Source organism: Chelonia mydas, chromosome 16, assembly GCF_015237465.2.
Source record: "Chelonia mydas isolate rCheMyd1 chromosome 16, rCheMyd1.pri.v2, whole genome shotgun sequence".
Classification (NCBI taxonomy): domain Eukaryota; kingdom Metazoa; phylum Chordata; order Testudines; family Cheloniidae; genus Chelonia; species Chelonia mydas.
The window spans coordinates 20,998,318-21,013,392 of NC_057857.1; the positions used below are offsets into that span (position 1 = coordinate 20,998,318).

The 15,075-nt window shown below is 47.9% G+C and overlaps 1 protein-coding gene across 35 annotated transcripts in view; it reads left to right on the plus strand.

The window, feature by feature from the left end:
- LOC102934027 (DAB2 interacting protein) overlaps nt 1–15,075 on the plus strand; it is a 435,191-nt gene that overhangs the window by 354,592 nt on the left and 65,524 nt on the right. For all 35 annotated transcript variants that reach the window (XR_006286127.1, XM_043530251.1, XM_043530243.1 and 32 more), the window contains 2 exons: nt 10,807–10,905; nt 13,214–13,768. Coding sequence is in view for 34 of the 35 variants with exons in the window: in XM_043530251.1 (XP_043386186.1) it covers nt 10,807–10,905; nt 13,214–13,768 (654 nt within the window). In the remaining variant the exon portion in view is untranslated. The remainder of the gene's footprint in view (nt 1–10,806; nt 10,906–13,213; nt 13,769–15,075) is intronic.

Genomic DNA, 15,075 nt, shown 5'->3' on the forward strand with positions numbered 1-15,075 from the left:
GTACTTTTCAATAGTGCTGCAAGCTCTGGTGGATCACAAGGGACGTTTCACCAACATCAACGTGGGATGGCTGGGAAAGGTACATGACGCTCGCATCTTCAGGAATTCTGGTCTGTTTCAAAAGCTGCAGGAAGGGACTTTATTCCCAGACCAGAAAATAACTGTTGGGGACGTTGAAATGCCTATATGTATCCTTGGGGACCCAGCCTACGCCTTAATGCCATGGCTCATGAAGCCGTATACAGGCAGCCTGGACAGTAGTCAGGAGCTGTTCAACTACAGGCTGAGCAAGTGCAGAATGGTGGTAGAATGTGCATTTGGACGTTTAAAGGCGCGCTGGCGCAGTTTACTGACTCGCTTAGACCTCAGCGAAACCAATATTCCCACTGTTATTACTGCTTGCTGTGTGCTCCACAATATCTGTGAGAGTAAGGGGGAGACGTTTATGGCGGGGTGGGAGGTTGAGGCAAATCGCCTGGCTGCTGGTTACGCGCAGCCAGACACCAGGGCGGTTAGAAGAGCACAGGAGGGCGCGGTACACATCAGAGAAGCTTTGAAAACCAGTTTCATGACTGGCCAGGCTACGGTGTGAAAGTTCTGTTGGTTTCTCCTTGATGAAACCCCCTGCCCCTTGGTTCACTCTACTTCCCTGTAATCTAACCACCCTCCCCTCCTCCCTTCGATCACCGCTTGCAGAGGCAATAAAGTCACCGTTGCTTCACATACATGCATTCTTTATTCATTCATCACACAAATAGAGGGATGACTACCAAGGTAGCCCAGGGGGGGTGGTGGAGGAGGGAAGGAAAATGTCACACAGCACTTTAAAAGTTTACAACTTTAAAATTTATTGAATGCCAGCCTTCTGTTTTTTAGGCAATCCTCTGTGGTGGAGTGGCTGGTTGGCCGGTGGCCCCCCACCGCGTTCTTGGGCGTCTGGGTGTGGAGGCTATGGAACTTGGGGAGGAGGGCGGTTGGTTACACAGGGGCTGTAGTGGCAGTCTGTGCTCCAGCTGCCTTTGCTGCAGCTCAACCATACACTGGAGCATACTGGTTTGATCCTCCAGGAGCCTCAGCATTGAATCCTGCCTCCTCTCATCACGCTGCCGCCACATTTGAGCTTCAGCCCTGTCTTCAGCCCGCCACCTCTCCTCCCGGTCATTTTGTACTTTCCTGCACTCTGACATTATTTGCCTCCACGCATTCGTCTGTGCTCTGTCAGTGTGGGAGGACAGCATGAGCTCAGAGAACATTTCATCACGAGTGCGTTTTTTTTTCTTTCTAATCTTCACTAGCCTCTGGGAAGGAGAAGATCCTGTGATCATTGAAACACATTCAGCTGGTGGAGAAAAAAAAAGGGACAGCGGTATTTAAAGAGACACATTTTATAAAACAGTGGCTACACTCTTTCAGGGTAAACCTTGGTGTTAACATTACATACATAGCACATGTGCTTTCGTTACAAGGTCGCATTTTGCCTCCCCCCTCCCCGTGGCTACCCCCTCAACCCTCCCTCCTCCCCATGGCTAACAGCAGGGAGCATTTCTGTTCAGCCGCATGCAAACAGCTCAGCAGGAATGGGCTCCTCTGAATGTCTCCTTAAGAAAAGCACCCTATTTCAACCAGGTGACTATGAATGATATCTCACTCTCCTGAGGATAACACAGAGAGATAAAGAACAGATGTTGTTTGAACGCCAGCAAACATACACTGCAATGCTTTGTTCTACAATGATTCCGGAGTACGTGTTACTGGCCTGGAGTGGTAAAGTGTCCTACCATGGAGGACCGAATAAGGCTGCCCTCCCCAGAAACCTTTTGCAAAGGCTTTGGGAGTACATCCAGGAGAGCCATGAATGCCAGGGCAAATTAATCCTTTCACATGCTTGCTTTTAAACCATGTATAGTATTTTAAAAGGTACGCTCACCGGAGGTCCCTTCTCCGCTTGCCGGGTCCAGGAGGAAGCCTTGGGTGGGTTCGGGGGGTACTGGCTCCAGGTCCAGGATGAGAAACAGTTCCTGGCTGTCGGGAAAACCGGTTTCTCCGCTTGCTTGCTGTGAGCTATCTACAACCTCATCATCATCATTTTCTTCGTCCCCAAAACCTGCTTCCGTGTTGCTTCCATCTCCATTGAAGGAGTCAAACAACACGGCTGGGGTAGTGGTGGCTGAACCCCCTAAAATGGCATGCAGCTCATCAGAGAAGCGGCATGTTTGGGGCTCTGACCCGGAGTGGCCATTCGCCTCTCTGGTTTTCTGGTAGGCTTGCCTCAGCTCCTTAAGTTTCACGCGACACTGCTTCAGGTCCCTGTTATGGCCTCTGTCCTTCATGCTCTGGGAGATTTTGACAAAGGTTTTGGCATTTCGAAAACTGGAACGAAGTTCTGATAGCACGGATTCCTCTCCCCATACAGCGATCAGATCCCGTACCTCCCGTTCAGTCCATGCTGGAGCTCTTTTGCGATTCTGGGACTCCATCATGGTCACCTCTGCTGATGAGCTCTGCATGGTCACCTGCAGCTTGCCACGCTGGCCAAACAGGAAATCAGATTCAAAAGTTCGCGGTTCTTTTCCCGTCTACCTGGCCAGTGCATCTGAGTTGAGAGTGCTGTCCAGAGCGGTCACAATGGAGCACTCTGAGGTAGCTCACAGAGGCCAATACTGTCGAATTATGTCCACAGTACCCCAAATTCGACCCGGCAAGGCCGATTTAAGCGCTAATCCCCTTGTCAGGGGTGGAGTAAGGAAAAGGATTTTAAGAGCCCTTTAATTCGAAATAAAGGGCTTCATCGTGTGGACGGGTGCAGGTTTACATCTATTTAACTCTGCTAAATTCGACCTAAAGTCCTAGTGTAGACTAGGGCTCAGAGAGGGCAATGTAGTTACTGGTACTTCAGTAGGTCTTCGTCTTGCAGAGGGCAGTGGTGTGCACACAAACCAGCATGGGAGTCAATAATGCAACATGCCGTTAGGGAACCTATTATCCTACGGTGTGGAGAGCAGCACATTATTGTGCACCACAGCAGCTGGCTGTAGAAGAGGGAAGCCATCTCCTTCCAGCAAGAGGGTTGTCATTGCTGCTGCTGCTCTGAAAGATGGGCACCGCGTTTTTATTCAGGGGTGGAAGGGAAGACAATGGCGTAAGCCCATACTTGGGTCACGCCTTAGGTTATGTCTGTACTGCTGTCAGAGGTGTGAGCAGGCTTACCTGCACTAGCTTTAACCTACCTAGCTCGCTAAAAGTAGCAGTGAAGACACAGTGGTGCAGGCTTCGGGACAGGATGGACAAGCCCGCCTGTCCCCTTGGAACATACCCTTTTTGCTAACCTGCGCTGAAGCCTGCCCTGCTGCATCTTCACTGCTGTTTTTAGCAAGCTAGCTAAATTAAACCTAATGCAGGTATGCCTACCCGAGCCCCGGTCACCCCTTCAACTGCAATGTAGACGTACCTGGGGGGGAGGGAAGTGTTCCTTTGGCAGATTGCGCTAGATAGGGACAACCTGGTGTTTATTAATGGTGAACCAGCAGCTGAGGTTGGTTTAATTTTTGTTGTTGTAGAAATTAGCAGCAAGTTGAAATTTAAAAATAATTTCTTAAAATGTAAAGAGGCAAAATGGAAAATACTTTTTAAAAGAAGATTATGCCCAAACATAAGCCCTAAAGCAAGAAGAAGGCATAAATTTTCCAGTGTGATTTGCTCTCTGAAGAATTGAGCAAGTGCAGTAGGTCAGGAGGAGAACAGTTTTGTAAATTATACAGCCTCTATTACATTCCACTCAAGAAAGATAAAATAAAGCTAGATGGAAAATAGATGTGACATCCATAATATAAGAGTTGTTTACCAATTCTGCTCAGCACACAAGAGCAGAGCAAGGGATATGAACAGTACTTGTAGAAAGTTGACTGAGAGGGGAATTATACAAATCATGTACTTGTAAGGGGGAAGCACGTTTTATTTTTAAGTGAGTTTGATCAAGAAGAGTTGTATAGGAAAACAGAACATAGTAATGGTACTCCTGAGGGCATTCTGCGCCAAAAAAATAAAAATTCTATGCACAATATTTTAAAATTCTGCAAATTTTATTTGTCAAATAAATGTGGAGGCTCCAGCATGGCATTGGGGAGCACAGGCCACTGGCTATAAGAATGTGGGAGATCACTGTGCAGCTCCCCCCCCCCCTCCGGGGGACATAGATTCAGCAGTGAAGCTGCACCCAATCCTGACACAGTGCAAGGGCCAGTTCTGCCCCAGAAACACCCCAGGGCCCTGCCCCTCCATGCCATGTGCATCAGGTGTGGGCAGGCAGGCTCACCAAGGCAGGATCCAAGTGTGGAGGGGCTTAGTGGGGGGGGGGGGGGAATCCAGGTGTGGGTTGAGAGAGCTCTGTTTTGGGCAATCTGCATATGGGCAGCTCAGTGGGGGATCTGGATGCACAGAGGCTTGTTGGGGGATTCTGGATGCAATGGGACTCTGCAGGGGGATCCAGGTGAAGGTGGTTGGGGCTCAGCAGGGAGGGATCGGGGTGTGGGGAGCTCCATGGGGGGTCCAGATGCTGGGGGAGTGGGGCTCATCGGGGGAGTTCTGGGAAGAGTGGGCTTAGGCTCGGCGAGGGGGTCTGGCTGCATGGGGGTTGGGTGGATAGGGGAGCAGCTCCCTGTACAGTGATCCCTCCCCCTGCAGCTGAGGAGCTATAGGTGCAGGAAGCGCAGGCGGGGGAGTTTGTAGAGCTTCCTTCAGCTGGGAAAGAAATCTGGAGGTGGATCTAACTCAGGCCCGAATGCCGTGCAGGGGAAGAGGAAGTCCCGTCCTTCCCCAGCCCAGCCAGGACTAGCAGCTGAGCCTGACACACAGTAGGAGCCACCAGCTGGGTCTTCCCCAGTTCTGCCCCTTGCCCCACAGTGATTTCCTTCTCTGTCGGCTGCCCTGGGTGCCCAAAACATACTGCTGTGGAGGTCCTTTTGCTTCTCCATCAGAAAGTCACTTTTTCTGCGGGGAAGCAAAGAAATCTGAGGGGGACATAAATTCTGTGCATGCACAGTGGCGCAGAATTCCCCTAGGAGTATAGTGGCTGTTTAGAAATCCTGTGGAGGAAGGAAAGAATGCCAGAAAACTAAAAGGACAGTGTTTTATGACTGATGGGTACTCATCAGCCAGCCTCTATAGGGAAATGCTTAAGGTGAAAGCTAAATGGTGTGTTGTGTTCCTGCCCTCCTCTAACATCTCTGGAGACCCTGGTTCAAATACTGGCTTCAGAAGTGAAAGGAGTTTGCAGGTCTCACCTTAATCCCTAATGGGCATTAGTCTGCCTCTCAAGACCACTACGCCACTGTGTGATGTGTAGGGGCAGAGGATTTGAATTAGCACAGGCAGAGTGGAGGAACACGCAGTGGCTCTCTTGCGGGGGCTAGGACTAGACTAGCAGGGGGTGCTGTCAGAACTGAGGTGCGCTGCATATCCACTCATTCATCAGACCACCACATTTCCACCCTTGTTTTAAAAGAGATGAACAACAATGTATGTTTGGTTCCAAGCATCTGTCTTACTGCCAGTGTGAAAATTGGAAAACGAAACCATAACTGTCTTTAGTTATTTTGTTACTGGGGCATAGATTTTGTTTAAGTTATTGGAAAGACAGAGTCCCCTAATGTCCCCTAGAATAAATCTCATCCCCCGAAGGTCCTCCCTTCAGGCTCTGAGCCTAGCTACTGTAGGTGTCCTGTTATCTGAGGGCTCAGGTCTGACTTAACAAAGGATGTTGGCCTCAGCAGAGGTCAGTGAGAACGGCAATGGCTTCCATGGATTAGAATTTTGAAAGCTTGGGTTCAAGTCTGCAGATGGCAGAGAGAAGAACTGAAGGTGGCTGAGACAGTGGTTGAAAGCCACAACACCGTTCTGCACATGAGAATACTAATGAGGAAAATGTGAACTGATGTCCCAGAAAACGAGCTCTGAGCAAGAAATGTCAAGGCAGAAGGGGCTGCCAAAGTCAGAGGCCAGGGTAACCAAGACATTTTCTGTACAGTGGATTATGAAGATGCTGTGGGATGATAATGCTACACTGGGGGGGGGTGTGGTGGAGCTGATCCTTGAAGATTCGAGTCAGGAAACAGCCAATTTTGTTCCCTTGGAATGAGGAGTTGACTGTTGACGCTGGGAGGTAAATGCCCATCTGGTGCCATTCAGAGGGTTCCTCTTAATAATTCCCTCCTTGCAGAGCTGTGCGTGGGGGTGGACAGAGCTTCCTCCGCCAGACAGTTGGTGTCTGTTAGGTCTCTCTTGGGAATGGTTGTGGTTGAATTGCCCTGTAAGGCTCCAAAACTCTTCCATCTGGGCTCTTGCCAACCACAGTGGGTGGCAGCTTTTCCAGAAGCTGCCTGCAGTCCGGGCTGCCTGGCATGCATCGCGTGGGACGCAGCACACGACAACCCCCAACACCATGGAGCAGCAGCGAGTGCGTGGTTCAGAAGATCAAAACAGCAGGATTCGACACGGCTGCAGATGGAGTTACACTGGAGGGTTAAGATGGAGAAGAGAACTGGCAGCACAGCTAAACTGAGCGGAAACCAAACCGTGCCAGGGCCATCTGCAGTGGAAAAAGCCCAACTCCCTTGATCTGAAGCAGCTGGCTGTTTAAAGGTACAGTACATTATTTCTCTCTTAGCCGAACTCGTTTATTGAGACATTATGTGACTGATTGCCCAGTTATATTCATCTGCAGTGGGGCCAAATTCAGATCAGGTGTAAGTAGATGTGTGCCCTTTGAAGTCAATAGTAATGCACCTGCTTCCACTAGGTCCAAATTTGGCTCACTGTGTTTTAGGATTTTCTTTCTATTTGTTCTCGTGGAACTTCCCCGTCTTTCTAAATCTCGTCCTCCTGCAAAATGTGGGGATCGATATTTATTTGGGGTTTTTTTTATTATTTTTATCCTTCCAAATAACTTATTGAACATCTGCTTTTTCTCTCTCCTAAACAAATGGAAGAAAAGTTTCCGAGCCAATATAATGATCTAGTTCTGATGCATGTGCTGTGTGTGCTAAATCTGTATTAGGCAGTTTAGTCTCCTGAAGGAGATTGGACATCAGAGTTCCTGGAGCCTATTCCTGGCTCTGCCAGTTGAGGAGTTCAGTGATTAGAACCAGGAGTGGGAATCAGAACTCTGGGATTCTGTTTCCTGCCTCTGCTGCTTACCCACTGCAGGCCAAATGCGAGTCCCAGCAGACAGCCCCAGTGTCTGGGCCATGTGCTAGAGATTCTTTCAGGGGATGGGAGGAAGGATGTGCAGCAGTTACAACAACATTTCCTGATTGCTATTGTAGCCTCAGGGCTGCAATTGCTCCTACCCATCCGACCTTCTCTTTCACCTTCACCCCCAACCTGCACAAGGGGATGTCAGCTGGATTGGCACAGTTGCAGTTCCAATTAGCCCTCGCCCTCAGATAACCTTCCAAACACTCTGCATGCCAGCCATAGGCATGGTTCTTTGTGTGTGTGGTACCCCTGCAGTCCAGGCACAGGTCACGTAACTTCTCTGTAACGTGGGTATGAGAATGCTCACCATTCCTGCTACAATGTAGGCTTAACTCTCGTTCATAAAGTCAGTTCAGACCCTTGGCTGAAATAGCTGATGGAATTGCAAAGTTGTTGTTGTTATACAAAGATGAGCCAATTGCAAATGCACGTTATGTAACCCAATTCTGTTTTTCAGATAGTAGCAAAAGTCACAAGGCAGTTTGGTTTAACTAGAGGAACCGTCCATTCAGGGAATGGGGATAATGAGAGTAAATAAGTGTTAGCAATTAACAAGTACTACTAATTGAGTACTTGAGTCCATTAACACTGTTTTAGCAAATCTAAAAATCCTGAAGTGAACAGAATACTGTCTTCATGGAGATCATTAATAGCTCATGAAGATCATTTATATCGCATGACATTTAGGTCACAGGTCAAAGTCTAGGCATTCTTGCAAATCTGGGGAAAATTGCCTTTCCAGGCACATATGCTGGGCATGGCCTTCAACTCCTAATGGGCCAGGAGACTTTCTGGTCTGACACATGCAGAATGCCCCAGTTATGAAGGGTTGTTATGAGAGGAAACCTTAGAATTTAACTTTTGAATAATTATCCAGTGATCCATTGAGTTGGGATTTAATAGAATATTTGTTTGTTAAATTAATGCCAATTTATTGATGGGTAGTTATAAAATATAGTAGATGCACATCTTATTAAACAATGGTAAACCATAAGCAGTTGGCATTGAATTAACAGACATTAGGGTAGAACAAGGGCTAAATTCTACTCTGATTTATATGGGAGTAAATCCTATTGGTTTTAGTGGGAGTTACCTATGTCACAGAGCAGAATTTGGCCCTAAAGAGAATTTCAGCCAATAGCAATCCGAAAATTTTTGGTCCCTCAGGGATTAAATGGTGCAGCCTCATGGAAGGGCTGAATTCTGTTGTCCTTAATCACAATTCCCCAGAATTTAAATGGGAGTTTTGCTTCATTTAGGATTGCAGAATTTGGCCCCTGACAATTGCCATTAAATGACATGGTCATAGCATTAGAGTACAAGACCTCTGTCCTCCAGATTTGAGTATAGGGTACGTTACCTGGTGATTACTTTGGATCTTCCAAAGTCTAATCACTAGGGTAAAAAGAGAAGAGACCCTCAAATTCCCCCACATTTTGGATTCCATTTTGGATCTGAACTGAAGTTCTGTACATTCAAAATTCACCCCTCTATAGCAGTTACTGAGCAATCTGTAGGGGCATTTGATGCTATGTTCTTCCATGTTATTTAGCTATAAAATCTATTGTTAAGTAACTCCGGAAGTAACAGAGTCTACCTTGATCTTTGTGCCTTTAACTCAGTGTTAGCCATACTTTTTTGTATGCGAAAGTGATGCAGTTTTGCACTCTCTGTTTTTAGGGAAAGTTGTCATTCAGGTGCCGTGGCTAGACTGACCACGAGTGCAGCTCCAGGGTATCTTCTGTGCAAATGGTCAAGATATTCTGACAAGCCCAGCAAAAATGCCATAGCAGGAAGAGGAGGAAGTGGGATCATGCAGCCTGGATAAAGCAGACCAGATTTGTTGCAGGAAAACCATGAGGAATGTAGCGGTCATACAGAAGCATGTAAAGATGCCAAAAAGAAAAGTGGGCAGAGATGCTACAAGCAATCCTGTTAATGTGGAGTCTTCCATTCTCAACAGTAATAAAAGATAACTCCATCATGCCCAGAGGAATCCTTTAGATTTATAGTACAGTGCATGGATGCATGGCAATCTAGTAGAAAAGGTTGCTCTTAGCCATTAGCAGTGGTTTGAACAGCTCATGAAGCAGAAGCTACCTGAAATTGGCTGGAATATCAAGAGGTGGAAGGGCTATTGGATCCACTCGGCGAAGGTAACGTTGGACCTCTTCTCTTTTGTCCCATTTGGAAAATACCATAGAGGCACATGAAACCTCTGTTCAAAGGCATAATATGTGTTAACCTCAGCCACGACGGTAGCCAATGAGAAATGATGGCCTGATGCTGATTGCACTGAAGGAACAGATTAAACTTCATGGAGCATTTACAAAGCAAAAGAAGATTGCGTCCCGTGAAAGTGGTGAACCCAGCCTGCCAGGTGGGAAAACAAATGCAGCTGAGGTAAAAGATGAAAATTCAAGGAACTCTGCAAGTAGGGAGCAGAGGAAATAATACTCCAAGGGGGCTTATTTGAAGTGTGAGTAGGATACCTTCAGTCTGCAAACAAGGACGTTCAAAAAGAATATTATTGGATGTGGACAGATGCAATGAATACAAAGGAGGTCAAAGCAGCCGAATGAAGTTTTTATGAATAATACAGAATTCCTAATGCCAAATCATAGTCTATTGATTTGCCAGCAGGGTTTCAAGGAGAGTTGTTTGAGGAATATACATATTTAATAGGCGCATGATACTTCAGAGCTGCAGCTAGCTGGAAAGAAGCTGCTTAGGAATCTTACTGGCCTTTGTAGACCCCTGTACAGTAATTAATGCTGAGAAAACTCAGTGAGGTGAATAGGAAAATGGTTGGCACCTGAGGACTCTTGCTAAGTGTTGCGTCCCTCCTATCCCTGGCCATCAGGCAGCATATGCAGAGGCGGATTTGCTCATGCTGAATTTCTGTGCAGTGTAGGGGGAAGCCTGCTGGAGGCTAGGGAACGTTGTGGAAATGTCATTGATCTAAAGCCATTCCTGGATGGCAATGTCATGATGGCCAAGCGGAGTCTCAGAAATGTTATTAAACTCTTTCTTTCCTAGTGCAGCTACTCCCAGCGAGTAGAGGTGGAGTCAGAGGGACAGGATGCGGTGGCAGGGGCTCGGATTCCCTGTTGGGGAAAGGAAAGAGGTTTGACTAATTGCAGAGTATGGGCTGAATCCTGAGAGATGCTGAGCACTAGAAACTTGCATCACTCAGCCCCTCTCGGGATTGGGCCTTGAGTTGCTCTCACTCGCTTGATGGCTTAATGAAGCTCAGGCTCGGAGGGGCAGGTGGTCCCTGAGGTAACTCCCAGCTCTGGTGCCATCACTCCAGGTTGGCACCAATGTGAGGGAGGGGAAGTGGGCTCAATGTGCCTCCAGGATTAACCCCTTGTGATGCTCAACATTGTGCTTGAGGTCTCAGCCCGACGTGCGCACTAGCCTTAGAGGCGACTCCCTGGCAAAAGCTGTTGGCTTGTGTTAATAAAAGCACCAGCCAGCCCCTTTTTATAATTTCCCCAAAGCCAGGTCTGTAATGTGCTTGTTGAGAAATAACCCCCGTTCCTTTCCATGCAGGTGACGACTTCATCAGGAAGTAAATGCTTCTCCTGTCGCTCTGCAGCAGAACGAGATAAATGGATGGAGAACCTGCGGCGTGCCGTGCACCCAAATAAGGTAGCGGCTTTGAGGAATTGCCTCTGTAATAGTTCTGCTCCTCGTTATTACATTTTATAACCCAGTGCATGGTAGCAGCAGGGGACATAGTGTCATTTTAGTGACTAAGTGTAATTGGGGGTCAGCTTTTTTCCATATTACTTTCTGCCACAATTATATTTACGGGAAAGTGCCAATTATTTCCTGCCCTCTCTTCCCCAGTACGTGCCTCTTGGGCTGTCGCTGAGAAACAATCAAACCTCAAGAACCTGCAGTCTTGTTTTAGTACTAATGATACTTGCTACTTATCTAGGGCTTCCGGTCCTCAGAGTGCTTTACCAGGCGGCCCCCAGACAAACGGTGACGTCAGGGGTAGAATACAACCCTAGATATTCAGTCCTCACAGCAGCCCCTCTGGCACTGGTGGGGTTTGCGAGCCACCTTTGGGGTTTGCGAGCCACATAGAGATGGGGAAATGGAGGCACAGAATCTCAGTGAGTTGCATGTGGCCATGGAGGAATTTGGGCTTGGACATGGCTCCCATTCCTGTACCCAGGCTACCAGGCCATCCTGTTCCCTATATCTGCTGAATTTAAAACTGCAGCAACAAACTCTTTTCTGTCAGTTGAGCATGGGGGGTGGGGGCTGAAAATGTGCCCTTAGAGCTAGTCGAAGCTAAAGGCACCTTAAAAGGGAGCCTAGAGCTGCCCCCTTCTCTGTGCGCCAGGGTAAGGACAAAGCAGATCACCTGTAGGGTTTCACAGCTGACACACTCAACCAACAAGCTGTTTTTGTTGCTCAGAGTGAAGGGGCTCTGTGCATTCATTCTTGCTAGCAGCAGCAGGTAACTGTGTATGCTGGTTAGGCACAGGTCTGGGCCCCCTGCAAAGCTGCTAATGCAGCCCTTAATGTCACAAAGTTTGGTGCCCCAGTTCAGCACCAAATTTTGTACCCTAACTAATGAGCCCTCCATAATACAGGAGGGGAAACAGCAGCGTGGAGAGACTAACTTATCCCTCAGGGCACGTTCTACTGTGTGTTGAATTCAGCCCCTGTGCTGTGGTTGCTTTCAGAGCATGGCAGCTGTTGCTGTAGCCACCTGCAGAGAGCTCTGGGAGACTGGGACGACGTGTCTCCCACCAGCATCTCTAGAACAGTTATTAGGAGGGGTTATTCTGTGTCGATGTAGCTGAACGTGGCCCAGAGCAGCTCTGTTCAATGGGCACTCATTTGGAAACTTGCCACCATCTTGAAAAGTGCCCTGCACTGACTCTGCTAACTTTCCTCCTTTTGTCTGAGTTTCTAGACACAGACTCTCAGTATCTGATTGGATATTTTTATCCCAGGATTTTAGTAGTATTGTATAATTTCCTGCATGTGCACTTCCTGAGCCCACATCACCCCATTGTGTACTTCCACCAACTGTGCTCTCCACTCTCCTAACTGAAGCTGGGTCAGGCCTGGTCGTTACTGTTATAGGAGGCACCCAAGGAAAGCTGAGGGTGCTGCAGAATCTGTTGTTGGTGATTCACTATGGGGTGCTCTTTCCTTGAAGTCATCACTGAAACCAGTACCCCTGGAGCTACCTCATCGGGATGAGTTCATGACCATTTGAGGGTCATTAAAGATTCCATGGTATCCTTCACAGCATTAGTGTTAAAAGTGGCACCCAGGCCAAAGTTTTACTTCTGACTAATAATAATGCTTAGCTCATAGGTAACTCATTCCGTCTCCCTTAATCCCCCTAGTGTTTCAGTTGAATTAAATAGTCTTCGTTCTTGTCCTAAAATATGTAGGCAGTGATGCAACAGCTGCTGCTTTCCACCCCAGAAGTGGTTGCACTCCAGTCACAAATGAAGTGATCCATGTGTGGACTTGAGGATGCTTCTATTCCTGCCATGCTACAGAAAAGGAAATACACTGTTCCAGTGCTGCCACATAACAACAATGGAACAAACAGGGGAAAACACCTGTGCAATAGCTTCTGTTTTACAAAAAGTCATTAATTATTGGTAGGGCTCCTTCCTGTTTTTTGTGAGGCCTTCCTGGCAGTAGAACTGGAAATGGTACATTTTTAATTTGGAGGGATTTTATCTGCCTTGTCCCTTTATATTAATTGGCACCAACAGACATGGAGAGCACAGTGATATTTGGAAAATTAACATAAGTAGTGTTATTATGCAAATTCCTGAGAGCCAGTATTTCCTTAAAATAAAATGTAATTAAGCCTCTGCTCGTTTAGCACATCAGAAATAATTAACTCATTTCTCCGGTTTGTGTACCTTTTTTTTTTTTTCACTTGACCTTTTCCTTTGTGTCTCTTTTCCAGGACAACAGCAGAAGGGTAGAGAATATGTTAAAGTTATGGATTATTGAAGCCAAGGACCTGCCAGCCAAGAAGAAGTACTTGTGTGAATTATGCCTGGATGACGTTCTTTACGCACGAACTACCTGTAAATTGAAAACTGACAACGTCTTTTGGGGGGAGCACTTTGAATTTAATAACCTCCCGTCGCTCAAAACCATTACAGTGCACTTATACAAAGAGACTGACAAGAAAAAAAAGAAAGACAAGACCAACTTCATCGGGCAGGTGAATATCCCCGTGGGCTCTGTAACGGGGCGGCAGTTTGTGGAGAAGTGGTACCCTGTCATCAGCCCCAACCCCAGCAAGGGCAAGTCCGCAGGGCCTATGATCCGCATCAAGTCACGCTACCAGAGCATGAGCATCCTCCCCATGGAGATGTACAAGGAGTTTGCCGAGTACATCACTAACAATTACATGGTGCTCTGCTCAGTGCTGGAGCCTGCGTTGAGTGTGAAGAACAAAGAGGAGATGGCCTCTGCCCTGGTCCATATTCTGCAAAGCACTGGGAAGGCCAAGGTAAGATCCCCACATCACCTGTACCAATCCCCTTATAGACAGACCTGATGCAGAACCTCAGATCCAAATACCCCCCAGCTACACATGGATCTGAACTTTGGCTCGGCCCTTCCCCATTGACCATGTTTATAATTCTTCTTTTACCATAGACAAGTTAGCAGCACATGTAGTGGGCTTACTGGGTCCTGGTCTTTTTAAGCAGACTGTTTTTATTTATTGTCAGTAAATTGCTTCTCGCTCAGTCCATTCACTGGCACTTGTCCCAGTGGGATGTGTGCCTCATTGGTCAGGGCCACGGAAGAAATTGTGCAGTATGTGGGAGGTGTTAGAGAGGAGCCCACCTCAGGCACATGCAAATGGGTCCATTAGCACTGCAGTGTCTCTTGTCCCTGCTTTCGGATTGGTGAGGAACTCACAGGATACTGATATTTCCAGGTGAGGGGGACTGATGTGGCAGAGCTGCAAACTCTGGAAGACCAGCTGTTTTGAGCTCAGCTGGATGAACTGCTAACATCCCTGTGAATCCCCCACCACTGGGCTTTGGGCGGCCGGCCTGGGGGAGTCTGAGATTTCTGCGAGTAGTTTCAATTGTTCTGTGTGAGGATGCAGGGAGGGGAAGAGAGGCGGAGTGACTGACTTAGTGAACCTCACTTCACAGATAGCCTAGCCAAGCACGGAGCATTTAGGTCCGGGCAGGGGAGTACGCACAGAGCATGCTGCGGAGTGTACGTCCCCATGCAACATCAGTATAACTTGGATGGGCAATGGTAGCCCAGCAGCGGTAGTGGGAGGGCGAGGTGTGAATGGGACAAATGGCCAGTTTTCATTTTGTCCATTAATTTCTCCTTGAACTTACCAGCTAGGGAGTGGGGGCCTTGGCTTGATGGCTCAGCAAGCTTTCCAAAGCCTCTGCGGTGCTAAGGAGTCTTGCAGCCTGCTTGAGAACTGGAATTGGGGCTTCCCCTCCTGTCTGCTCTTCACCTCCTACGTGCGGAGATGAACCAGACCAATAGACTGGGTCAAGGCAGCAAAGCTTCATCAAGGGGATTAACTGTCAGGGAGCAGGGAGCTGCTCCCAGGGGCACCAGGGGTACATTGTGCCCTGTTTCAGGGTATGTCTGGGCTGTCTTCCAAGCCTCAGGAGACATACTCATGCCAGCTCTCACCGAGGCAGCGCAAGCGGCAGGACGGGCTAGCGCCCCGAGTACTGGCCTAGGCTCTCTGACAGCCGTGGACTTGGGGTTTCTAGCTCATCCCACCCCTCGCACTGCTGAGGCTAAGTTCCACTTTTAGCCTGCTAGCTCAAC